Genomic DNA, 26,923 nt, shown 5'->3' with positions numbered 1-26,923 from the left:
TTTAGTCGAGGGCTCCTTGTTCATCCATGCAGGTCTCCTGCCTCCTTTGTTTGTTTTCCTGCTTGTTGGTATGGACCAATCTTGAGTTTGGAGGAGGTGATCCTTGAATATCAACCAGCTGCTGTATTTTTCAGTATAGCGATTATTTCTTACTTATAAAAGTTCCTTTTGCTCTGTGGAAATGTCTCTTGTCCCTCATACAGGCAAATTGCAGGCCCCTTCTAAGAAGCCATAACGATGTGTGCAATTGTGATTATTTAAAAACAGGATTCCTGTTGTGGTGGTTCTGTGGGACTGTGGGCACTAATTAGCCCCTGTGGTGTTCTGTTGTGATCTTTTTTAATAGAAAAGCTTCAGAGGTATCAGCATGTCTTACCCTGTAAGGAAATAGGATCTCAAGGTAGTTTATTTCAAGTGAGTTCAACAGACCTTGTTCTAATTTGTTGCCTTGAATCAGAATAGAAACATAGCTAATTAAACATAACAAAAGGAAATTTATAAATAAAAGCTAGTAAATACTTTTTGATCCTGATAGAACATGTAGTTGATTGGGGGGGGCGAAATACCCAAATAAGGTCTTGATACAGTAACATTTTGCTTGATATATTGGTTCTGTTAGGTAAATGCTCTTTCAATTGTGAAAGGAACAAGATTGTCAGGTCTGTAAACTTGGAATTCCTTGTTTGCAAGCAACAAGGGGCAGCCAGCAGTAGCTACCATCCTACTCTCTTCCATCATGTCTTCTCAATGGGCCTCCTCTGCTTTGGTGGGAATCCTGGGAGGGTGGTGTTCATGTCTGTTCCATACTTGACTTCTGCTAGCCAGGATGCCAATTACAATGTGGGTTTATAACAGTTGTTTAGTGATGGGGTTCAGACTGCTTACATCAGAAAATGACTAGAGTCATTTGTTGCCAACTGTGGATTGTGATGGATCCAGATATTGGAGGTGGAATGCTTGTTCTTCTGCTATAAGTTCTACAAGGAGAGAGGATGGGTCAGGGAGACCTGCTAGGTCTTAGAATGTACCATCAAAATATGGCAAAGTAAAAAGCTTTGTTTTTCATTGCATTACATTTATTATTATGGGGTACATGACCATGGGCAGGTAGCCTTAATATAAAACTACAAAGTCAAGTGAAAGAAGCAAATAAGGTAAGCCTGTCTAATGGCCAGTTGCTGCTAAAAGGGGTGTTACTAACTGCTCCCTTGTGCTGGCACTGATGCTCATCTGACCCCACAGCAAGTCAGCTCAGCAACCTAAATGAGCAGAAAATTAGTTTTTATAGGGTTAGTTTTCTGCTGGTTTAGCTCCTCAAATAACTCCACATGTCTGATCACTGTGTGATCAGACGTGGAGTTGGTATCGCTGGGAGGGAGGAGGGAGTACCAAGAAACAGGACTGATCTTGTTAGCAGCAACTGACCAGCAGTTTTGTAAAAGGATGGCATCTGTGTCTCTGTATTACAATACACTGGTATTAGTAGACTAGAAATTCCAACTGTTAGACACTGATAAGAGTTTTCAGAAAGCTGGAATATTGAATCAAACTTGTAGTCTGCCTCAATTTGTTCTGTTATGTACACAGAAATAAAAAATAGTAGTTGGTTCTCCAGCAAGTTGAAGGCCTATAATTCATTTTTTGGGCTCTTACCATTTTATAAGCCACTTGAGCTGTGTTCTCATGGCTTGTGACATCAGGAGAACCCCTCAAGTGAATTATAACTGTGTTCACTCCAAAGCAATCTGTTGTCTTTTGTGTGTTTCACTTGATATTTTGATTGCATGCGGAGCTAATTGGAAATGTCCTTAATTAAATATTTAAATACAAAAAAACCTGTCATATAACAGTCTTGATCATTTTAATACTTGTTTTCTTGTATTATCCTGAATTTTATAAGAACTTCATTCCAATTGCATCTGAGGGATTTAGGAAGAGATTTCCAAACACACATTTGAATGAGATGCCTAATGCTCGTTTGTCCCCTGCTTGACTCCATGTGATAGAACTTGATGATAACAAGTAAGGAGGGTTGGACTAGATGACCTGCAGAGGTCCCTTTCAACCTCAACTAATCTGTCATTCTGTGAAGTTCAACTCATTCTCTAGTAGATGTTTCCTTTAGCCTACTAGGTATTTTGTTCTGTGGATGATGCATAAACATCCCAAAACAGGCTGAACTGTCAGGTTCCTTTATTCTTCTAGTGGGCTTTTTGATGGATGGGTAAACTGATGCGCCACACTAAAGATCATTTAAGCATTTTCTGCTGATGACAACTTGCATGTATATGTGTGTGTATGTGATGCTTGTCAACAGATTTTCTCCAGTATAGTTTTCTTTCCTGACTATATTCCACTGACCCTAATGTCACATGGAAATTCTGTTTATTTATTTATTTATTTTTCATTAGAGCTATTCTGTCAATTGAAAAGGAGACAGAAAATAGATGTCCACGTCAATGGACCCTGGCACAATGCCTCATCCTGGTCCTTCCCCAGGGCCAGGTCCTTCACCTGGACCAATTCTTGGACCTAGCCCAGGACCAGGGCCATCTCCTGGCTCAGTACACAGCATGATGGGGCCGAGTCCTGGACCACCCAGTGTCCCACATCCAATGCCAACGATGGGGCCCACTGATTACCCACAGGAGGGCATACACCAACTGCATAAGGTAATTGTTTTTTTTTTTTTATAAGCGAGGTTTTTTTTTTCCCCTAGACTTCTCTCCATTGATTAAAAAGCATACTCTTGCTACGTTTAGACCTGCAGAACAGTGAGTTATTCCACTTCATGTATCACTAGCAAAACTGCAGCTACACTTTGATTCTATCATTATTACTTAAGATGATGCACATATTGGATGAAACATAGCTTTTTTTGTTTTTAATAGATCAGTTTGAACTGCAGTGCTAGCAGTTATACAAATCTTAACTTGTAAACTGTGCACACTTCAATAGAATAGGCCTTGCTAGAGAACAAAATTGGAGTGCTACAAGACCATTCTAGCAGCCATTTTTTGTAATTAAACCTACATGTTAGATCTTGTAAGATTCTTTTCTGAGGTCTGTTTGGAACTATTGTGTTTCCATATTGCTCTTTCCTGGGGTGGCTTTTTTCATGAATATATTTTTTAATTGTTATCTCTTAAAAGGTTTAAATATTTGTTTAATCTTCCATGTCGATTTAAAAATTATTCTCAGATTAATTTACACAGGCTCCATCTCATTAAGGAATTTAAAAATATGTAATTTAAAGCATGTAAGTAATCTGACTTCAGTGGTGGTTGTCATATGCCTAAATTTACATGTGTGTTTACACAATCAGTTTCCTTTGCTATAAGGAAATAGTCATGTCTGAAATTTTCTTTTTGAGAAACATTTTCTTACTAATTCTCATCTTTTATTTGATTATGAAGTAAAGTTGTGGAATTTATGATAACTTCAATTTCACAGATGTTCTACCCACATAAATATGCAATTACTGCTTACAGGAGCAAGATATCAGTTAAAACTTTTTGGTGATTATTGTTGGTATCACTTGGAATTGTTGTGGTGGTTGCTATAAGCATATAGAGAAGTTTTCAAATTAAAATAAAAATGAACCTTTTTTAATTTTAAAAAACTTTTAAAATCTTTCTGAAATGGCAACTTCTTCAAGTTGCCTTTTTCACATATGGCTCAATCTCAGTTATTAAAACAATGATTGTCATGTCCAATTGATAAGGACATGACACTGGTTATCCTCTTCAGTATGAAAAAACACATCACTAAAACTTTTGATAACACAAAGACAGCGTGGAGGGGAGCCATGGTCCAGGACCCCACTAGTATTTGACTGCTGAAATCATCGTCTTTGAGAGGTTGGTACATTCAGTACTTAAATTTTATGCACATGAACCTTGAAGCATCAAATTATTTTAGCTGTTAGCCATATTAGACATTTACAATTGGCATTTCCTTGTTTATGGGGTCAGTGACTGCCCAAGATGCCAGCATTCTGGTGAATACCAGAAACTCAATAGGCAATCTGGATTTACATTCTTCAGCTGTCTTCAGCTTTTTCTCTCTTGTGCAGTTCAGGAATCTCTCAAGAGAGGAAGCACCTGGAATTCTGCAGTAGAACAGTTGAATGCTCCATACAATATGTGTAACTTCTACACCTGGCTTCACCTTGTGCGTTCTTCAGGAGCTGGATGTTATGTCAGTAATAGAAACAAATAACATCCCACAGAGGTCTTAGCGAGAGTTTAGGAGCATCTTGAAGAAGTTCTGTGTACCAGAGTAGAAGTTAGGCCTTTGAGATACTTTAAGGCTTCTTTTGAAAATTGTACCATGACCATAAAGTGTCCAGATAGCTGACCCAAAGTTGACCAGTATAGCTAGAGTAAAATTACTTCCCCTTCTCTACCCTGATTCTGGAAATGGGACTAGGACTGTAACTGCACAAGTATTTCTTTTAGCAGCACTGTCAGCTTGAACAGCCTTGTTCTTCTCCAGGCTGCCAGTTCATTTGTTGTGGTACACCTGTGTGTGTGTGACTAAAGTAGACAAAATATCCTTTGGTGCATGCAGTTATTTGTGAGATAGGTGTATTTGTGCCAAAGTGTGGTTCTCACTTTTAAAATTGACAAACTAACCAGTAAAACACCTTCATTCTGTATTGGATACTTGACTAACTTGCAGAGAATAATATAACGCATACAGAATTTAAAAGAACCCAAAGTATGCAGAAGTATATGAAAAATGATTGATATAAGTGTTAGGGGTTGCTGAATCCTGTAGCCTGACAGAGGTGAGGCTGCCACAGCTCTGTGTCCCCAGGTCCAGCCAATAGTGAGGCTGAGCATGTATTCCCAATAGGCACACATACACACACTACCCATATACATAGCCATTCACAAAGATCATCACAGACAGAAAACATAGCACTTGCAAATGCAACCATCACCAACAGCCTTGTCCTGTTCCCCTCTCTGGCTGATCAGGATGAAAGCCTGTTAGTGGGAAACATATACATATATACAATGTTGTTCCCTCCAGTAGTTGGGCTTAGATACTCAGTCTGTTGCTTCCCCCTGGATCCCCAGTCTCCCCAGTTGCTGGCACCTGGACATATGAGCCCCTGAGGCCCACAGCCCCACTCCAGTTGCTGGTACAGACCCCCTTGCACACACAGACACACATGGACACATGTGCTATGGATCCCTCCAGTAGCTGGCCTTAGACACTCAGTCTACTCAGTAGCTGGCCCTGGATCCCCTGTTCTCCCAGTTGCCTCACACAGATACACACACATGCAAATGAGTCTCTGGTAACTGGTCCAGACCTTATCAGTATGGCCTTATCAGTAGCTGACCTCCAGACCCCATGGTCTCTCCAGTAGTTGGCTTGGGCCCCCTGGTCCCCCCAGTAGCCAACTCGCAGACTCTCTGCTCTCTCCAGTATCTGGCCCAGACTTAAAGCCACTTCAATTTCTGGCTCCCCAGCCTCTTATCCTACTCGCCAGCCAGTCCAGATTGATATGTGCTAGCGATCACACACTAACGTGCGTACCTGCACAATATGCACGTGCTCTGGTCTCTCCAGTTGCTGGCACCCTATATGCACAGGCCCCTGTGACCTGTGGTTCGACTCCAGTTACTGGCACTTAGCTCTCCATACACGCACTTGCACACAGAATAGAGAGCCCCTCACCCAGGAAAATAGTTAGAAATGGAGTTTAATGAGACAACAGGCCAGATTGTGCTGATCGGGCATGGCCAGACAAGTGTACTGACCAGCAGCCTGTTTACACATGATGGGCCCTTTTTACCCTCTTCTCCCTCTGTTTTCCCACACTTGTTCTTCCCCAAATCTCCTTGATCCCTCTTTCCCCACCTTTGGTTCCTCCCCTAAGCATCCCATGATAAGTCTTGTGCAATCCCCAAATGCTCTTCCCTGCATCCCATGATGCGTCCCATACCCCTAGGCAGTAACCCCCCTCAGTCTGTGAGGTGATCTGGGGGGAGCCTTTCCCATTGACACATGGGGTGGGTTTCACTCCAGCCCATGGGACTGATGGCTCTCCTGGGACAGCCCTGGAAGAGCCTGGGGCAGGATGTCCCTTTCTCTGACTGGGTTATTGGGGCTCCCCTGCATGCTGTGGTGCCTCTGTGCTCCTTTGTGTGTGTGGAGCTGAGCCTTTTTTCACATAACCTAACATTAAGTTGGTAGCGCAGATACCAGAGGCAGCGAACAGAGGCAGCAGTTTGCGCAGCAGTGTCTGGGCTCTGCTTAGAACTTCTGAGAACCTTGTTGGAGGTTGTGGGGGCTTTCTGGGGACCCTCTGAGGAACTAGAGGATACTTGCTGCTGACAGGTAAGGAGAGCTAGGCAAGGGCAACTACAGGAGGCTTTAACTTCTCCTGGGAAACTCTAGCTAGGTGTAGCTGCTGCTAATGAGCTCTGTTGGCTGCCCCTGATCAGAGGGAGTTGGGGCCTTTGTTTCAGCTGGTCCTTGATTAGGGAGGGTCAAGCACCCTGTTAGCCAGTGCTAGGGGGAGGCCTATATAAGAGTCAGGCCCAGAGTGCAGCTAACAGAGGTAGTGAACAGATGTAGCAGGGTGCAAAGGAGGTGCCTTTGTCTCCATTCATAGTAGTGTATACTTCCTCAATATGGTTATGACATGCTGCAGAGCACGTTCCCCAGTAGCTGTTGGAGTTGCTGTGTCAGCCGTGTCAGAGACTTCCACCCAGACAGACCTTCTGACAGCAGATGCAGCTCTGCAGGTCTCAGGTTGTAGGGAGTGGCTGGGGCCTCTCTGTGAGGCTGGGCCTGACAGTCAGCTTTCCTGCAGAAGGTGTGCTGTTGATGAGTTGTGTCACCAGGTCAAGGAGTTATGGGAGGAAGTCAGCAGGCTGCATAGCATCTGAGAAGATGAGCAAGAGATAGATAGGATATTCTCAGAGACCCTACAGCTTCAGGAGTCTCAACACCCCCCCCCCCCCCCCCCCCCACAGCAGTGGAGATGCAGGCAGGCTCTGTGCCATGTGAAACAGTAAGTCATAACTCTGTAGAAGATGAAGGCTGGAAACTGGTCACTCCTCATATGAGGAGAAAGGCTCTTGATCCTCCTGGAGATTTGCAGTTGATGAACAGGTTTAGTGTCCTCCAGGCTGAGGAGGAGCTGGGCATGGCTTCATGGGAAGCAACTGAGCTGACGGACTCTGTGCCATGCAGGAACACCTGGATAAAGTGGCAAGTGATTGTTGTAGGTGATGCCATGCTGCAGGGGACAGAGACACCCATCTGCTGACCTGTTCACTTGTCTAGAGAGGTTTGTTGCCTGCTGGGGCCTCGAATCCAAGATGTCATGGAAAGACTGCCAAGGCTTGTCCACCCATCCAACTATTACCCCCCCGCTGCTCTTCCATGTGGTCACCAACAATACTGCCAAGGGCAACTTGGAAAGTATCAAATGTGACTACAGAACTCTGGGGATGGTGGTCAGGGGTCTGGGAGCCCAGGTCGTTTTCTCCTTGATCCTGCCAGTGAGAGGGAAGGATGGGAGGAGGAGGAGTAGACGGATTGTCCAAGTTAACAACTGGCTGCACTGCTGGTGTTGGCAACAGGGTTTTGGTTTCTATGACCATGGGACCCAGTTTGAAGATCGACAGCTGATGAGGAGAGATGGGACCCACCTCACTAAGTGGGGCACGCATGTCTTTGCCAACAGGTTGGCCAGCCTGGTAAGGAGGACTTTCAACTAGGAATGACAGGGGAAGGGGAGAGTTATAGAGACCACCCAGACAGCAAAACAGGGCTCAAGTGGGGATACCTCCAGCAAGTGCATGCAGCTGGGGAAATGCGCATGGGACACAACTATGGAGGACTCCCTTGCACCTCTCCTGGGAAACCTGCATGCTCAAATACCTCTCTGAAGTGCCTGTACACCAATGTATGCAGCATGGGGAATAAACAGGAAGAATTAGAAATCTGGGTGCGGTCACAGGGCTATGATCTCATTGCAATTACAGAGATGTGGTGGGATAGCTCGCATTACTGGAATGTTGTCGTGAATGGCTACATGCTTTTTAGGAAAGACAAGCCAGGAAGGGGAGGAGAGGGAGTCACCCTTTATGTGAGAGAACACCTGGAATGTATGGAGCTCTGCCTAGGGGTGGATGAAGAGCAAGTTGAGAGCCTATGGGTAAGGATTAAAAGGCAGACTAACAAGGGTGACACTGTGGTGGGGGTTTGCTACAGGCCACCTGATCAGGAAGAGGAAGTCGATGAGGCCTTCTACAGATAGCTGGAAGTAGCCTCACGATCACAGGCCCTGGTCCTCATTGGGGGACTTGAACCACCCTAACATCTGCTGGGAAGAGAGCACAGCTAGGCACAAACAGTCCAGGAGGTTCCTGCAGAGCACTGAGGATAACTTTTTGACACAGGTGGTGGAGAAGCCAATAAGGAGAGGTGTGCTGCTGGACCTTGTACTAACAAACAAAGAAGGTCTGGTTGGAGATGTGAAGGTTGGGGGCAGCCTTGGCTGCAGTGACCATGAGATGGTGGAGTTGAGGATCCTACGAGGAGGGAGCAGGGCAATGAGTAGGATCGCTACCCTGGACTTCAGGAGAGCTAACTTTGGCCTCTTCAGGGACCTACTTGGAAGAATTCCATGGGTTAGGGCCCTTGAAGGAAGAGGGGTCCAAGAGAGCTGGTTAATATTCAAGGATCACCTCCTCCAGGCTCAAGAACGGTGCATGCCTATGAGCAAGAAGTTGAGCAAAGTGGGCAGGAGACCTGCATGGATGAGCAAGGAGCTCCTGGCAAAACTCCAACAGAAGAAGGAGGTGTACAGAATGTGGAAAAGGGGACAGGCCTCTTGGGAGGAATATAGGGACACTGTCAGAGTATGCAGGGATGCGACAGGGAAGGCTAAGGCCCATTTGGAGTTTAATCTGGCAAGGGATGTCAAGGACAACAAGAAGGGCTTCTTCAAATACATCAGTAGCAAAAGGAAGACTAGGGAGAATGTGGGCCCGCTGCTGAATGAGGCAGGGGCCCTGGTGACAAAGGATACAGAGAAGGCAGAGTTGCTGAATGGTGCCTTTGCTTCAGTCTTTCCTGCTAAGGCCAGTCCTCAGGAATTCCAGACCTTGGAGACAAGAGAGGAAGTCTGGAGAAAGGAAGACTCTCCCTTGGTCGAGGAGGATCAGGTTAGAGATCATTTAGGCCAACTTGACACCCACAAGTCCATGGGCCCCGATGGGATGCATCCACGAGTGCTGAGGGAGCTGGCAGATGTTCTTGCTAGGCCACTCTCCATCATCTCTGAAAGGTCCTGGAGATCAGGAGAGGTGCCTGAGGACTGGAAGAAAGCCAATAAGCCAATGTCACCCCAGCCTTCAAAAAGGGCAAGAAGGAGGAGCCAGGAAACTACAGGCCTCTCAGCCTCACCTCCATCCCCGGAAAGGTGATGGAACAGCTCATCCTGGAGGTCCTCACTAAGCGTGTGGAGGACAAGAAGGTGATCAGGAGTTGTCAGCATGGATTCACCAAAGGGAAATCATGCTTGACCAACCTGATAGCCTTCTATGATGGGATGACTGGCTGGGTAGATGAGGGCAGAGCAGTGGATGTTGTCTCCCTGGACTTCAGCAAGGCTTTTGACACTGTCTCCCATCACATCCTCGTAGGCAAGCTCAGGAAGTGTGGGTTGGATGAGTGGACAGTGAGGTGGCTTGAGAACTGGCTAGATGGCCGAGCTCAGAGAGTTGTGGTCAGTGGCGCAGACTCAAGTTGGAGGCCTGTGGCTAGTGGTGTCCCCCAGGGGTCAGTCCTGGGCCCAGTCTTGTTCAACATATTCATCAGTGACCTGGATGAAGGCACAGAGTGCACTCTCAGCAAGTCTGCTGTTGATACTAAACTGGGAGGAGTGGCTGACACACCAGAGGGCTGTGCTGCCCTTCAGAGGGACCTGGAGAGGCTGGAGAAGTGGGCAGAGAGGAACCTCATGAAGTTCAACAAAGGCAAGTGCAGGGTCCTGCACCTGGGGAGGAATAACTCCCATGCACCAGTACAGGCTGGGGGTTGACCTGCTGGAAAGCAGCTCTGCAGAGAAGGACCTGGGAGTCCTGGTGGACAAGTTGACCATGAGCCAGCAATGTGCCTTTGTGGCCAAGAAGGCCAATGGTCTCCTGGGTTGCATTAGGCAGAGTGTTGCCAGCAGGTCGAGGGAGGTGATCCTGCCCCTCTCCTCAGCCCTGGTGAGGCCTCACCTGGAGTCCTGTGTCCAGTTCTGGGCTCTCCAATAGAAGAGAGATATGGAGCTACTGGAGGGAGTCGAGCAAAGGGCTTCTAAGACGATTGAGGGCCTGGAGCATCTCTCCTATGAAGAAAGGCTGAGGGAGCTGGGCCTGTTCAGCCTGGAGAAGAGAAGGCTGGGAGGAGAATGTTATCAATGGGTCTAAATACCTGAAGGGAGGATGTAACATGAGTTGGGGCCAAACTCTTCTCCGTGGTGCCCAGCGATAGGATGAGAGGCAATGGGCACAAACTGAAACACAGGAGGTTCCATCTGAACATGAGGAAAAACTTCTTTCCTGTGAGGGTGACAGAGCACTGGACCAGGTTGCCCAGAGAGGTTGTGGAGTCTCCATCATTGGAGGTATTCCAAAGCCTTGTGGATACAGTCCTAGGTAACGTGCTCTAGATGACCCTGCTTGAGCAGGGAGGTTGGACTAGATGATCTCCAGAGGTCCCTTCCAACCTCAACCATTCTGTGATTAATAAATCTCATAGGTCACATACTTAACAATACTGGTGTGAAAATTAAATACTACAATTAACCAGAAAGCCTCTACACAGGAAAACTTACTATTGATTTACAGAATATAGTTTTGACAGAAACAATGAGCGTTCTCTCACAAATTTTTGGAATAAACTTTAATCTATCAATTGAATTGTCAGGGAAATTATTAGAATTGCAAATACATTTTAAGGATTGTTGCTCAAATGTTTTGTAGATATAAGACATTTACATGGGTTCAAATGAAGCAAGTACTTAAAGAGAGTTCCATTGAGGGGCGGGGGGGGGGGTGTTACTAAAGAGATAAAGTATAACAGCCTCAGGAAATCTTCTGAGCTGAAAATAGTTGGAAGCTGGGAGGATAGGAGTGGGTAGCATTGTTATATGTTTGTCCTGATCTTACTCTTCTTGGGCATCTAATTAGAGCGCCTTCTGGTGACAGAATATAGGGAAAGATGGTCTTGGTCTGAAGTGGTATAGCTGCTCTAATGTACCAACTGGGCCATGTATTTTTAAACTATATGTATTTGTTAACCAGGGCAACAGTACATCTATTTACTTTCCATAGATTTTACATGTGGGACAGAAAGAGGGCTGTGCGCTCTAAGACTTCGCTTCCTATTTGCTCCTTACCTGAAGCATAATCTCTTTTTTGTGACTTCATTTATAACCATGTATACCATTAATGATTGCTGGCTGTAGAAAAATTATTATGACGTCACAAGCAGGATTACTATTTGAGGTAAAAGTGAGTGACTGAAGAAACAGTTATCCTACAAAAATGGTATTTTTTGCATTTAAATGTATTATTTGTTTGCTCAAATGTTCCAGTAAAACAGAAAGGAAGTGTTTTCCTCTTTCAAATACTGTTGGTGAACATATCTACCTACATTAGACATTTTAAGAGCCTTAAAATGGTGTTCTAGTCCTGGAAATGACACCTTCTCCAGCAGATCTGTTCCCTGTATGAATTTTGATGTATTTGTTTACTTTATTGGAAAAAAACCCAAAGAATATATTGCTGTCAGGCTTGAAAAATCAACAGAGCCCTGGAAGAAAGCTTTTTGCTGGTTTATGTATGATTAACAGAATTGGCAAAATCCCAGCTGCAAGGATCAACCACAGTCAGTCCCGTTGTCCACCAGTTATGCCCTCAGTTATCCCTGTGCACTTATGACAACAGACTGGCATTTGGCCTGTGGAATTTTTATAGTATGTAGGGAGGATGCACAGTCTAGAAGCTAAGCTTTATATTCATATCTCAGGCTCTGACTTGAGGATCAATAATTTCTTTCAATTTATTTTATTTTGAAACCCTAGTCTGACCGTTTACTTACAAACAGATTAAATTTGATCTGCAAATAATTGCCATGTAATGCAATTTATGAAAAAACCTTGATTGCTAAATGAAGAGTAAAAGTGATGTAGTTACAATTTTTCATATGCTTTAGTCAATACCTAAAATAAAAAAATCTGTAAATGTGCACTTGAATGTAGTTGAGGCACGTCTCATGATTACATTTTCTACAAGTGTTGTTTATGTAGCATACCCTATTCCCCACTGATTCTTACTTATATGGAACAAAGAAAAGGAGTAATGTATACTTCCTTTTTTTGTTAAATATGTCTAAGCTTTATACTTGTTTGCTGTGATAACACAAAAATCCCACCCCCCCTTAGTGGTACAGTTAGTGGGCCCCTCTTCCTCCCCTCACCTCCCCCCCCCCATCCTGCAATGGGGAGAGGTGGGAGCAAGTTGCAGAGCCTATTGATTCCTACAGGGCCCTGACAACAGCCAGGCCTTCACATCCTCCTCTGCCTTCCTCTTTAGTTTACATACCAGTAAGAAGTTGACTCCTTTAATGGAATCTTTGTGTTTGAAGAGGAACAGCATTTGGGACATTCCAGCATAGCAGTGACTGAAAGGCAAAAGGTTGGGTTAGTAGTTCAGCGCAAGCCACATGCTGTACTGTTCTAAGTTGATCTGCATTACACTGCTTTGTGATATGAAGTCAATACAGTTCATTTGTTTTTGTTTGGACGATTTTCTTCCAGTTTGTAGTACTTGGCATTGTCCAAACAGCTCATAAGGAAGCAGAAAAAGAAAAGGAGGAGGAGGGAGGGAGATAAACATTCTCATGTTGTGCTCTGCTTTCCAAAAGGTCTGATTCCAGGGGTAGAGAGTCCCATTGTATTTACTTGTAATAGGTAGTACGAGAAGTTTATACTCTTCTTTATGTATTCGTGTAAATTTTTAGTTTATGTATGTCCCTTAGATTTTTTTAGTGGCTATATTTATTTTATTTTTTTTTTTAGCAGCCCACTGATGGCTTGCATGAAAAAGGAATGGTTGAAGATGTTCATTGTAGCTCCATGAAGAGTATGCGACCTCCTCACCCTGGAATGGGCCCACCTCAGAGTCCAATGGACCAACATAGCCAAGGTTTACACATATTATGCATACAATATGATTTTGGGGCCCTTTTGTGCTACAGAAAGTCACAAGTTCCTTGGAACAAGTTTCCTATATTTCCTGTGCGCTCTGTTTGGAAAGGATAAGTTGTGATATTGAGGGGAGTGGAGGAATAAATTAATTATCTTGCTTTTTGGAGTGTTCATAAACCATGTACTGAAAAAAAAGGGGTAATGTAAGGGGTTGGGTAAGGTTCTAACCTGTGATCTGGGCAACTTTGTGTAACCTTGAGCAAATCACTCAAATCCATTATAGGTTTCAATTCCCATCTATACGACAAATAATTTTCTTCTATTTTGTCAGCACTGTAAACATAAATGCATTAAAGAGTTTTATCTGTTTGAATCCTATGATGAAGGAATCGTAAGAGAGAAGTCAAGCCAACCTGGAGTGGTTGTCTTTAATATCTAACATGTTTGGTCAAGTGCTGTTCATAGTTTTTGCCAAAAAATTGTGCCCAACAACAGAAACAGAATAGAAGCTAATTTCATCACAGCTCTGCATGTCTTCTTCATGTCATTTAGCTTACAAAGTAAAAGGAAATGTATTCTATAAGCAGCTCAGTATGTTGAAGATTTAACTGATAACACTGCCTTTCATTAATTAGTTCAGCAGATAAGGTTCTGTGTAATGCATAACTAATTGTATTATATACTAATTGTTGGGGCCTGAAGATCTCTACTAAAATTAGGAGCCCCATTTTACAAATCTGTTAAGAGATGGTCCCTTTTTTAATGTGTTTTTTTGTGTTTGTTAGATTGGATAAGACAAATGGTGGGAGGAGAAAGCAGATATAGATTAGCAGAATGTCTTTGCTTGAACTGCTGTGTGACTTTGAGCGGACTGTGACTGGAATCCTGGTCTATACTTGGTCTTGTACCTGTCCTGTACCGTGAACATTGGAAAATACTGTTTTTTAGTTACACCTTTCACTATCAGTTAAGTGAAATAGAACTAACTTCTGAAGGTACACGTTCTCCACCAGATAAGTATTTTTCCCCTGATTTCAGTGGGATTCAAGCATGCTCATTTGAGAGCAAAATTCTACCTCAGTTTGCATTCAGAGACAGTTTTTCTTTGTAACAAATTTGTTCCTTAAAATGAACAGGATGTTTACTCTGAAAATGAAAACTGGTTCAATATAAACATAATATGCTAATAATACAAGTGCATTAATTGCAAATGCTTCAATTACAAATAGGTGTAAATTGTTTCCCCCTTTCATCTGCTTACTGGGTTCTGATTTCAGGTTTGTCCTTGCCCTGTAACAGATGACAGTATTAGCAACAGCTAAGGCAGACTAAAGACTGCAGCTTGGTCTTACAGGAATCTGTTCTTGGCTCAATGCTATTCAATATATTTGTCATTGATCTGGAGAAAAATAAAAACTTGTTGCTGGTAGAAATTTGCAGATAACACAGTAAATAGCAGTAGCAGTAAATAACAAAATGAACAGGTCAATTATATATGCTGACCAGGATGATAGAAAGATAAAAATGGACTGAAACAAACCAAAAACTCTCTTATTTTTTTTCTGAGATTTGGAACAAAAAAAGTGCAATTATTGTGATACAGCAGTGAAACCCACTCCGGTTAGAGTTAAGGTGTCAAAAGGATGAGGCCAGACTATTTTCAGTGATGCCCAGCGACAGGACAAGAGGCAACAGGCACAAACTGAAACACAGGAAGTTCCATCTGAACATGAGGAAAAACTTCTTTGCTGTGAGGGTGACTGAGCCCTGGAACAGGTTGCCCAGAGAGGTTGTGGAGTCTCCTTCCCTGGAGATATTCAGAACCTGCCTGGACGCGATCCTTTGCAACGTGCTCTAGATGACCCTACCTGACCATCTCTAGATGACCCAACCTGACCATCAGGTTGCTCAGGCATGATTTTCCCCTTCATAAATCCATACTGACTACTCCCAATCACCTTCTTGTCCTTAATATGTTTGGAAATGGTTTCCGGGATTATTTGCACCATCACCTTCCTAGGGATTGAGGTGAGACTGACTGGCCTGTAGTTCCCTGGATCCTCCTTCTTGCCTAGCTTGAAGAAAAGAATGACGTTTGCTTTCTTCCAGTCCTCAGGAATCTCCCGATTGCCATGACCTTTCAAAGATAGTAGAGAGCGGCCTCGAAATGACATTGGCCAGCTCCCTCCGCACTCATGGGTGCATCCCATCAGGCCCCATGGACTTGTCTATGTCCAGTTTGTTTCAATGTTCCCTAACCTGATCCTCCTCTACTGAGGGTAAGTCTTCCTTGCTCCAGACTTTCTCATGGGTCTCAGGGGACTGGGATTCCTGAAATCAAATCTTACCAGTAAAGACAGAGATGAAGGCGGCATTCAGTACCTCTGCCTTTTCTGTGTCCTTTGTCACCAGGGCCCCTGCCTCATTCAGTAGCAGGCCCACATCTCCCCTAGTCTTCCTTTTACTGCAAGTATAATTGTAAAAGCCCTTCTTGGAGCCCTTCATGTTCCTCACCAGATTCAACTCCAGGTGGGCTTTGGCTTTCCTAACCCCATCCCTGCATGCTCAGACAGTGTCTCTATATTCCTCCTGGCTCCTCTGACCCTGTTTCCTTTTTATGTTTGAGTTTAGTGAGGAGCTCCTTGTTCATTTATATGCAGGGCTCCTGCCACCTTTGCTTGACTTCCTCCACGTTGAGATGGACCGTTCTTGAGATTGGAGGAGGTAATCATGGAAAAAAAAATTAGCCAACTCTCTGGACTCTTCTTCTCTCCAGGACCATCTCCCATGCGATCTTCCAAGCAGAGCCCTGAAGAGGCCAAAGTCTATTCTCCTCAAGTCCAGGATTGCGATCCTGCTATTACCTTGTTCCCTCCTCTCAGGATTCTCAACTCCACCATCTCATGGTCGCTGCAGACCAGGCTGCCCCCCCCCCCCCCCCAACCTTCACATCCCTGACCAGTTCTTCCTTTTTCGGAAGTATCAGGTCCAGCATAGCACCTCCCCTTGTCACTTCCTCCATCACCTGTGTCAGGAAATTGTCATCAATGCACACCAGAAACCTCCTGGATTGCTTGTGCCCTGCTGTGTTGTCTCTCCAGCAGATATCAGGGTGGTTCGAGTCCCCCATGAGGACCAGGACCTGTGAATTTGAAGCTTCTTCTAGTTGCCTGTAGAAGGTCTCATCTACTTCTTCCTGATCAGGTGGTCTGTAGCAGACACCCACCACAACATCACCCATGCTGGTCTGCCCTCTAATCCTAACCCATAAGCTCTCAACTGGCTCATCATTTATCCCTAGACAGAGCTCCATGCATTCCAGCTGCTCTCTCACATAAAGGGCAACTCTCCTTCCTCACCTTCCTGGCCTGTCCTTCCTCAAGAGCCTGTAGCCATCCATTGCAGCATTCCAGTCACGTGAGCTAATCCCACCATTTCTCCGTGATCCCAATGAGATTGTAGCCCTGTAAATGCACACAGACTTCTAATTCCTCCTGCTTATTCCCCATGCTGCTTGTATTAGTGTACAGACACTTCAGAGAGGCACCCAGTCATACTGATTTCCCAGAAAAAGCATGACAGCTCCCCCCATAATGCTGTCCACTTGACACTTCCTTTTTTGTGTGTATAAGCTTGAGGTGGTTCCCCCTCAGCCCTATTTTACTGATTTTTGAGGTGTCCCCTGTCCACCTCAGCCTGCATCCTTTGCTTGCCAACCTGGTCCACCACTTCCTTACTTGACCTGTGGGTCATCATCTTCCACCCTCATTGTACCTCCTTTAAAACTCTCCTCACAAGGTTGTCCAGCGTCTTGACTCTTTTCAAAGGTTTTGCACTTAAAGTAGAAAACCTCTATATGGCATCACAGAATTTTAGTTTCTGTGAATGTCACATTTTATAGACAATGACAAGAAGTTTGAAGGTTTTTGTCCTTTCCTAAAATACTTAGTTGGTATTTTCTTTTACTCTTTAATCTTGTGAATCCTATTTTCCTTATTCCGAAGATTTCCAATGCATATGACTTTCAGGGGAGAGAAGTTTTCATTAATAAGTATATTGGAACCTCAAAAAAATTCCATTTCTAGAAATTCCTCTGCATATCAGTCTCATGCTCTTATGACTTGAATTGTCAAGGTTTAAAACAAATGCTTTGTGTCTCATTTCACCTTTCTGACTTCACATTTTTGTAGCCCAGATAGATTTAAGATCCAGTATCTCAAAACCCATCACTGATTTAGGACTAAATAACTTTGAGAAGTATAATGTTGAGGGGGGAGAGAAAAAAACCTTTCTTTGGCAGGCAGTTTGAAAACAGCTCATTTAAAAGTAATTGCTATTTAAAGGAAATTGTGAAATTTAGAAATTTAATAGTAATGGAAAAATTACAATAAATAAGAAGCCAGAATTTAAAAGTGTAGGGCAATAGAACAATTATATGTTTTTTTTAATGCTATAATGATTGTTGTGTTCATTTAAAGCAGTGCATTCAGTAAGTGGGGTTTGTAGCCCCCCCTTTTCTTAATAAAGAATAATTTTTATGAGAGAGTAGTTATTAGTGTCAGTCCAGATAACTTAAGTGGAAAGAGATTAGTAAATGGAATAAACTGTATCATCTGTACAATTATTTATCATGGCTTTTATCACCAGCAATGTATGCATGAATGAATAACTTCAGTAATTTTTTTTTTTGCCCTTAAGGTCTCTTACTCTCCCTTTTCATTTATTTCCTCAACTCTTCCTTTCTATCTTTCCCTTATGTTGCTTAATTTTCCTTATTTTCAACAGTCTTCTCCTTTTCTTGTCTTTTTGCTCTAAAAAATTCAGTTATAAAACTGAATTCTCAATCTCTTTCTGTCTTACCTGATCTTTTATGAACTAAACCTTCTTTTTCTGTCCTGTCCTTCCGTTTCCTTTTTCTGTTTTTGGAAAAACCTAAATCCTCTGTTCTTTCTTCTTTATCTTGGTTATTTATAATGTGTACTTCACTGTAGAACATTAGTACCCCCAGACCCCACCTTTCACTAACTTTCCGTTCTTTAGCACTCTCATGTCTCAGCTTGTATAAATTCTGATTTTACAGTTACTGACATCTCACCAAATAAAGTTTCTAGAGTTCCTCTATGTTACCTTATTGGAAGAACAGTGAAATTAGAGAAGGAGTAAAATTACTTGCTTCTGTGAGTAGGACTAGGTATAAATGAAGTTGGCATAGTTTCACTTCAGAATGTCAGATTAACCAAGGAGTCACAGGAATAGATTTGATTCCACAGAACTGAGGGAAGTCTACATGAACTTTTGAGTTCTGTGACCTATAACTTAGTCAAAGAGTGTGAAAGGGAGCTAGGAGATTTGTTGTTCTGTAAGGCTCATCAGATTGATACAAATGTTATTTGTCTTCTGCAACACCATAATGAAGTAGACAAATCTCTCTTTCACAGCTGGTGGGCATCTTTAAAATCTCACTGTAGTGCATCACCTGAAGGATCAGTCTTAAGATTTTTTTTGTTGTGAATATCCTTCTGAGTCTTGGATATCTCACTTAAAAACTATACCATCTATTTTCATGGATGTGTTATGAAGCTCAAGGAAATATTTGTAAAGTGTAATTAAAAATCAAACCTAAAAGCAAGAATTGTAATAAAATGAGTTCTGTTCCCTTCAAAGGAAGGGATCTAGCTTTCCTGTTAGCTAGGATCTAGCTCACCCTGCTAGATCTTTTACAGAGTACCACAATATTCAACAGCTTCTTCAGAAGATAATTTCTGTGCACAAAGTTGATATTCCAGGTTTTCCAGCACCCAGATGGTAAAAGGTATTGAATGTTGTTTGTCAGACTAAAAGTTTTAATCCACATAAGCTGGAGCAACTATATAAGCATATGAATTAGATACTCTCTGATTTTATATTTGTATGTTGGAGAGTATTTGCAAAAAAGTTATGTATCAATGAATAGGTGTTCTTTGATATGTGTACATCAAAATAATTATATAAATATTATGCTATTAAGCTGTAAAATAGGCAAATGTCTTTGAAAACATTCCATAATGAATTATTCATCCAACACACTGGTGAACCAGTGCCCCATCATGCTGTTTGATTGCTGTGTTTCACATGCGGTTTAATTTTAGTTTGTTTTACTCCAAATGTGAGGGGAAATAATTATTTTCTGGAGTTATTTGACCATGAATCATAGTTCTGTTTGAATAATAGCTCTTGTAGCCTTCTTTCTATCCCAAGGAATTTCAGATCACACTTCTGTTCTTGTAGAAAATATTACAGCTCTACTAATTTGAGAGAGAATTTTTTTATACTTCAGATACTGTTTAAAGTAAAGAAGCTTCAGTGGAGTTTAGACTTGATTAACCTGGAAAATAAGTTTTTGAACCTCTTATTTGCTTCAGGCTATATGTCTCCACACCCATCTCCACTGGGAGCACCAGAACATGTGTCCAGTCCGATGTCTGGAGGAGGTCCAACTCCACCCCAGATGACTCCAAGTCAGCCAGGACCCATGATACCAGGAGATCCACAAGTTATGAGTCAACCCAACAGAGGTCCTTCCCCTTTCAGCCCTGTACAGCTGCATCAGCTCCGAGCTCAGATTCTAGCATACAAAATGTTAGCTAGAGGTCAGCCTTTACCAGAAAACCTCCAACTTGCTGTTCAAGGAAAGAGGACCCTGCCTGGCATTCAGCAACAACAGATTCCTGCTGCCTACAGCAGACAATCAGGTAAGTGAATCTAGGCACTGTGTCATTGGCCAGATAGTTCTTTAAGTTCAGTGGAAAATAACAGAAATTGTTGATGGGCAGGCATATAATTTCGAACCATATGCTGACATCCATATGAAAAATGACAGAATCACAGAATCACAGAATGGCCAAGGTTGGAAGGGACCTCTGGAGATCATCTTGTCCAACCCCCCTGCTCAAGCAAGGTCCTCTAGAGCACATTGCTCAGGATCACATCCAGACGGGTTTTAAATATCTCCAGGGAAGGAGACTCCACTACCTCTCTGGGAAAGCTGTTCCAGGGCTCAGTCACCCTCACAGTAAAGAAGTTTTTCCTAAGGTTTAGATGGAACTTCTTAGATGGAACTTTTCTCCCTCTCTCGTCTCTTCTCCATCTCATCTCTCTTTCTGGACTCAATTTCATCTCTCTGTCATTTCTCTTGTCTTTCTCTCTCTCTCTTCTTTTGTCTCTCTCCTGTCTCTAATCTCTCTCTCTCCTGTTTCTCATCTCTCTCATCTCTACCTCGTCTCTCTCGCTCATCTCTCTCTCGTTTCCTCAGGTTCAGACGGAACTTCCTGTGTTTCAGTTTGTGCCCGTTGCCTCTTGTCCTGTCACTGGGCACCACTGAGAAGAGTCTGGCCCCATCCTCTTGACACTCTCCCTTCAGATACTTGTACACATTGATGAGATCCCCCCTCAGTCTTCTCTTCTCCAGGCTGAACAGGCCCAGCTCCCTCAGCCTTTCTTCATAGGAGAGATGCTCCAGTTCCCTAATGACCTTTGAACCCTTCCGCTGGACTCTCTCCAGTAGCGCCATGTCTCTCTTGTACTGGGGAGCCCAGAATTGGGCACAGGACTCCAGGTGAGGCCTCACCAGGGCTGCGTAGAGGGGGAGGATCACCTCCCTCGACCTGCTGGCAACACTCATCTAACCCACACTTCCTCTACCCAGCCAGTCGTTCCATCACAGAAGGCTATCAGGTTGGTTAAGCATCATTTCCCCTTGGTGAATCCGTGCTGACTACTCCTGATCACCTTCTTGTCCTCCATATGCTTAGTGAGGACCTCCAGGATGAGCTGTTCCATCACCTTTCCGGGGATGAAGGTGAGGCTGAGAGGCCTGTAGTTTCCTGATTCCTCCTTCTTGCCCTTTTTGAAGGCTGGGGTGACATTGGCTTTCTTCCAGTCCTCAGGCACCTCTCCTGATCTCCAGGACCTTTCAGAGATGATGGAGAGTGGCCTAGCAAGAACATCCGCCAGCTCCCTCAGCACTCGTGGATGCATCCCATCGGGGCCCATGGACTTGTGGGTGTCAAGTTTGCACAAATGATCTCTAACCTGATCCTCCTCGACCAAGGGAGAGTCTTCCTTTCTCCAGACTCTCTCTCTTGTCTCCAGGGTCTGGAATTCCTGAGGGCTGGCCTTAGCAGGAAAGACTGAAGCAAAGGCGGCATTCAGCAACTCTGCCTTCTCTGTATCCTTTGTCACCAGGGCCCCTGCCTCATTCAGCAGCGGGCCCACGTTTTCCCTAGTCTTCCTTTTGCTACTGATGTATTTGAAGAAGCCCTTCTTGTTGTCCTTGACATCCCTTGCCAGATTAAACTCCAAATGGGCCTTAGCCTTCCCTGTCGCATCCCTGCATACTCTGACAGTGTCCCTATATTCCTCCCAAGAGGCCTGTCCCCTTTTCCACATTCTGTACACCTCCTTCTTCTGTTGGAGTTTTGCCAGGAGCTCCTTGCTCATCCATGCAGGTCTCCTGCCCACTTTGCTCAACTTCTTGCTCATAGGCATGCACCGTTCTTGAGCCTGGAGGAGGTGATCCTTGAATATTAACCAGCTCTCTTGGACCCCTCTTCCTTCAAGGGCCCTAACCCATGGAATTCTTCCAAGTAGGTCCCTGAAGAGGCCAAAGTTAGCTCTCCTGAAGTCCAGGGTAGCGATCCTACTCATTGCCCTGCTCCCTCCTCGCAGGATCCTCAACTCCACCATCTCATGGTCACTGCAGCCAAGGCTGCCCCCAACCTTCACATCTCCAACTAGACCTTCTTTGTTTGTTAGTACAAGGTCCAGCAGCACACCTCTCCTTATTGGCTTCTCCACCACCTGTGTCAAAAAGTTATCCTCAGTGCTCTGCAGGAACCTCCTGGACTGTTTGTGCCTAGCTGTGCTCTCTTCCCAGCAGATGTTAGGGTGGTTCAAGTCCCCCAATGAGGACCAGGGCCTGTGATCGTGAGGCTACTTCCAGCTATCTGTAGAAGGCCTCATCGACTTCCTCTTCCTGATCAGGTGGCCTGTAGCAAACCCCCACCACAGTGTCACCCTTGTTAGTCTGCCTTTTAATCCTTACCCATAGGCTCTCAACTTGCTCTTCATCCACCCCTAGGCAGAGCTCCATACATTCCAGGTGTTCTCTCACATAAAGGGTGACTCCCTCTCCTCCCCTTCCTGGCTTGTCTTTCCTAAAAAGCATGTAGCCATTCACGACAACATTCCAGTAATGCGAGCTATCCCACCACATCTCTGTAATTGCAATGAGATCATAGCCCTGTGACCGCACCCAGATTTCTAATTCTTCCTGTTTATTCCCCATGCTGCATACATTGGTGTACAGGCACTTCAGAGAGGTATTTGAGCATGCAGGTTTCCCAGGAGAGGTGCAAGGGAGTCCTCCATAGTTGTGTCCCATGCGCATTTCCCCAGCTGCATGCACTTGCTGGAGGTATCCCCACTTGAGCCCTGTTTTGCTGTCTGGGTGGTCTCTATAACTCTCCCCTTCCCCTGTCATTCCTAGTTGAAAGTCCTCCTTACCAGGCTGGCCAACCTGTTGGCAAAGACATGCGTGCCCCACTTAGTGAGGTGGGTCCCATCTCTCCTCATCAGCTGTCGATCTTCAAACTGGGTCCCATGGTCATAGAAACCAAAACCCTGTTGCCAACACCAGCAGTGCAGCCAGTTGTTAACTTGGACAATCCGTCTACTCCTCCTCCTCCCATCCTTCCCCCTGACAGGCAGGATTGAGAAACAAATGACCTGGGCTCCCAGACCCTTGACCACCATTCCCAGAGCTCTGAAATCCTGTTTGATGGTATCCAATTTGCCCTTGGTGTCATTAGAGCCTGCTTGGAAGAGCAGCAGAGGGTAATAGTCCGATGCATGGACAAGCCTTGGCAATCTTTCCATGACATCTCTTATTCGAGCCCCGGGCAGGCAGCAAACCTCTCTAGACAAGAGGTCAGGTCGGCAGATAGGTGCCTCTGTCCCCTGCAGCAGGGAGTCACCCACAACAATCACTTGCCACTTTATCCAGGTGTTCCTGCATGGCACAGGGTCTGTCGGGCCAGTTGCTTCCCTTGAAGCCATGCCCAGCTCCTCCTCAGCCTGGAGGACACTAAACCTGTTCATCAACTGCAAATCTTCAGGAGGAGCAAGAGCCTTTCTCTTTCTATGAGAAGTGACCAGTTTCCAGCCTCTTTCTACAGTGTTATGATGTATTGTTTCACACGGCACAGAGCTCTCTGGCAACTCCACTGCAGTGGGGGGTGGGGACTCCTGGAGCTGCACGGTCTCCGAGAATACCCTGTCTACCTCTCGCTCATCTTCTCGGATGCTCCGCAGCCTACTAACTTCCTCCCGTAACTCCTTGACCTGGTGACACAACTCATCAACCACAGCACACCTTCTGCAGGAGAGCTGACTGTCAGCCCAGGCCTCACAGAGAGGCCCCAGGCATTCCCTGCAGCCTGACACCTGTAGAGCTGCATCTGCTGTCAGAGGGTCTGTCTGGGTCGAAGCCTCAGACACAGCTGATGCAGGGACTCCAACAGCCACTGGCAAACACGCTCTGTGTCATGTCATTACCATATCTGAGGAACTGTACAGTACTAGGATTGGAAACGAAGGTGTCTTCTTGCTCCCTTCTGTGCAAACTGCTGCACAAACCGCTGTGTCTGTTCGCTGCCTCTGTTAGCTGCACTGACCTTTGATTTTAAGTTGGAGTGAGTTCATCAAGCACATTATTAATAGGATATTGCCAATTAAAAAAAAATAGAGGTAAAAGTAATTTATATACTGTGTCTGTCCTGATTATGCCTTACACTTGCAAATGTTTATCACACTTTACCAATTACATTTTACTGCTCTTAGAATGCATTTTCACTCCCCTGTTGCCATGCAAAAAAAGAATATAAAATCCAGAAGAAGTTGACTGATTATGCAGGTCATGGAAAGTGAAATAAACTGTGTTCATTATGCTGTCAAGTGCATAACATAGGGAAAAGAAAAGGGAATGATTTCATTATTCAGTTTCTTCTAATGATAGTAGATGTTATAATGCAGTAAGCAAACATGTTATGGCCTTTAAAAGCTGTGTTACTTTAAACATCTTGCGCCTGTTATGTTTTCTGAACAAGTCCAGTCCTAAGATCCATTTAATGGGGAGGGAGGGAAAGGACGGAAGTTTTCTGTTGTTGAAGTTTGGTTTTATTTGTAAGTTCATTAAATTGTGTGATGATTGTCTGTCACGTTTTCCCTCCTCCCCAGCCACAAGAAAATAAACTGGTTTATCCATCCACATGGATATTATATGGATTCCACTGATATCTTGATACAGCATTATGTGTATATTTTTTGGCTCTTCATCACTTTCTACTTCAGACCTTTTAGGACCTTCTCTCATGGAAAAAAAGATTTACTAGTTTACTTAAAGGCAGTTTTATACATCCTTTATGTATTTCTTTTGTCTTTTCCATTTTGTACATCTTTGTTACCAAGGGATATGAAAATTTGATCCTTGTTTTTAAAAGTTTATCTCCTCCTGCTGTTTATTATTCACCTGGAGCAATAATCCTGTGCTGGTGCCATCATAATATCTACCATAAAAAAGGATTATGATTTCAGGCCCAAAATAAACTTCAAGAACAGATTACAAAATATGCTGATTATTTTAAAGGGTTAAAGATTTCTGTAAACTGTCTGTTAGTAAAAATATGTTCTTATCTGCCTTAAGTGCCATTCAAGATAGACCCCAAATTGCTTTTTAGTTTAGCATTAGAAGTTGAGGGTAAAGATCATCCTATTTTCTTATCAAAATAATTTTAATAACTGTGTTGGTCACTTCATTTCAATGCATGTGGCTTTGTGATCAAGTCTTTTAAAAGACATGATTTTAATATACCTCATTACATTATTTTTTCACACAGAATCCATTTAAATCTATATTTAATGCACAAAACATTTACAAAAATAGACTAGCATATTGTAATGCAGAGTGATTTTTGAATGCATAGAAATGTTGTGTATTTTAATAATTTTATTTCCTCTATTGAATTGTAGGTATTGGGTCACATGCAATAAATGGTCCTACAGCTGGGCCAGGACCAGCTCCAGGAATGCCTGGACACACTGCTACCATGACCCCTAAACCTTGGACAGAAGGTAGAGGGGAGTATAGCAGTAATTTTATATCATACATACAGTTAAGGTTAAACCATGTGGGTAGTGATTGGGGAAAAGAAGCATGAAAAAGAATGGGGAAATAAAAAGGCATAAAGAAGAAATAGTGTGACCTTTACTTTGCCTAGCACTTAAATATCAAGGAGTGTTTTACCACTTATACAAACATGAATGAGTTGAGCAGATGAAATTATTGCAGCTGTTAGGCAGCCTGAATATGAAGCACCCTCTACAGGCAGAATTGAATATATAAGCTGGTTCCTTTTTCAGAGATTGATGCAGATGTTTGAATGACAGATGGTGATCTCTGAAAGCAAGGTATCTTTTAATCTTTCAGGATGCCAGGTCTGAAGTGAAGTTGGTTACAAGATTGCAGGCATACTGTGTAGTTATATTTCTTTGCATTAAATTATTATGTTTCCTCAAATAATCAAGTGACATCTTTATTGTTGCAGATGTCTGTTCTCAGTGGCTATCCCACATCTCTGTGCATGGGTGACTTCCTGACTAGATAGAGTACTGAAACCTGCGCTGTCATTGGCAGGTGCCATATTCATGTTAACTGATGAGTTAGTTAACTTTCAAAATAATTAGAATGCTATAGCATAAAAGAGTAATCAGATACCAAGTATTTCAAATACATAAATATAATTAATTGGGAGATGGGGGAAAAATGGAAGTTATTTATATTTGACAGGTACATTTAAGTACTAATGTTGAAATTTTAATACAGCTTACTGGTTCTCACAGAGAGCTGTAAAAGCAGGCCTACTCATGCTTCTAGTCATATTGTGATTGCGGATGCATCCTTGCAAGTGGTATAAGGACAATAAACATATGAAAAGTCAGAATTTGGTCCTGTGCTTATATGAAACCAGTTCTAGAGGGCTCTTACTAATGCTAGATTTACTTAAAAACCAGTGTGAATTTAAAAAAAATGATGTTTTTCATAAATTGTCAGGCACTTTTATTATTTTTGGATCATTTCCTGCAGTGTCCATTTGAATATGTTTTTCTATAGGGAGTAAAGCCTAGTGTTTTTCCTGATAAGTTTGAATGTTTTTCTTAGCTTCATGTTTTGACTTTAAAAACATCTTGAATTTTTTTACTGCATTCCATATTTCATGTTATTGTGTTTCTTATGTTCCAGGCCAAGCCCTAGATATGAGTGTTCCCAATACACCACAAAAGCTCTCTGTACCACCTCCTAGTGGGAGGCCTTCTCCTGCTCCCCCTGCTGCCCAGCCCTCTGCAGCCATGCCTGGGCCTTCTGTACCAACACAGCCTGCACCTGGACAGCCTTCATCTATTGTGCAACTGCAGCAAAAACAAAATCGTATCAGTCCTATCCAGAAACCACAAGGATTGGATCCAGTTGAAATACTCCAGGAACGTGAATATAGGTAAAAGCTGAATAACAAGATTTAAATACATATGCCAATGGTTATTTTTTACTTCCTCAGTGGACACTCTTGCAATCGGCCCCTATATTGTAGAGAT

At 43.5% G+C, this 26,923-nt stretch overlaps 1 protein-coding gene across 12 annotated transcripts in view; it reads left to right on the top strand.

The window, feature by feature from the left end:
- LOC104149846 (probable global transcription activator SNF2L2) overlaps positions 1-26,923 on the top strand; it is a 138,754-nt gene that overhangs the window by 13,364 nt on the left and 98,467 nt on the right. For 5 of the 12 annotated variants that reach the window (XM_068924612.1, XM_068924611.1, XM_068924613.1 and 2 more), the window contains 5 exons: positions 2,412-2,672; positions 13,109-13,235; positions 19,639-19,968; positions 25,304-25,405; positions 26,574-26,826. In XM_068924612.1, coding sequence (XP_068780713.1) covers positions 2,448-2,672; positions 13,109-13,235; positions 19,639-19,968; positions 25,304-25,405; positions 26,574-26,826 — 1,037 coding nt within the window. In that variant the 5' untranslated portion in view covers positions 2,412-2,447. The remainder of the gene's footprint in view (positions 1-2,411; positions 2,673-13,108; positions 13,236-19,638; positions 19,969-25,303; positions 25,406-26,573; positions 26,827-26,923) is intronic. The other 7 variants (XM_068924618.1, XM_068924619.1, XM_068924620.1 and 4 more) reach the window with 3 other exon arrangements.

The sequence above is a fragment of the Struthio camelus genome, chromosome W, assembly GCF_040807025.1.
Source record: "Struthio camelus isolate bStrCam1 chromosome W, bStrCam1.hap1, whole genome shotgun sequence".
Lineage (NCBI taxonomy): Eukaryota > Metazoa > Chordata > Aves > Struthioniformes > Struthionidae > Struthio > Struthio camelus.
The sequence above is the reverse complement of the archived record's forward strand: the minus strand, read 5'-3'. Positions and strand labels throughout refer to the sequence as shown.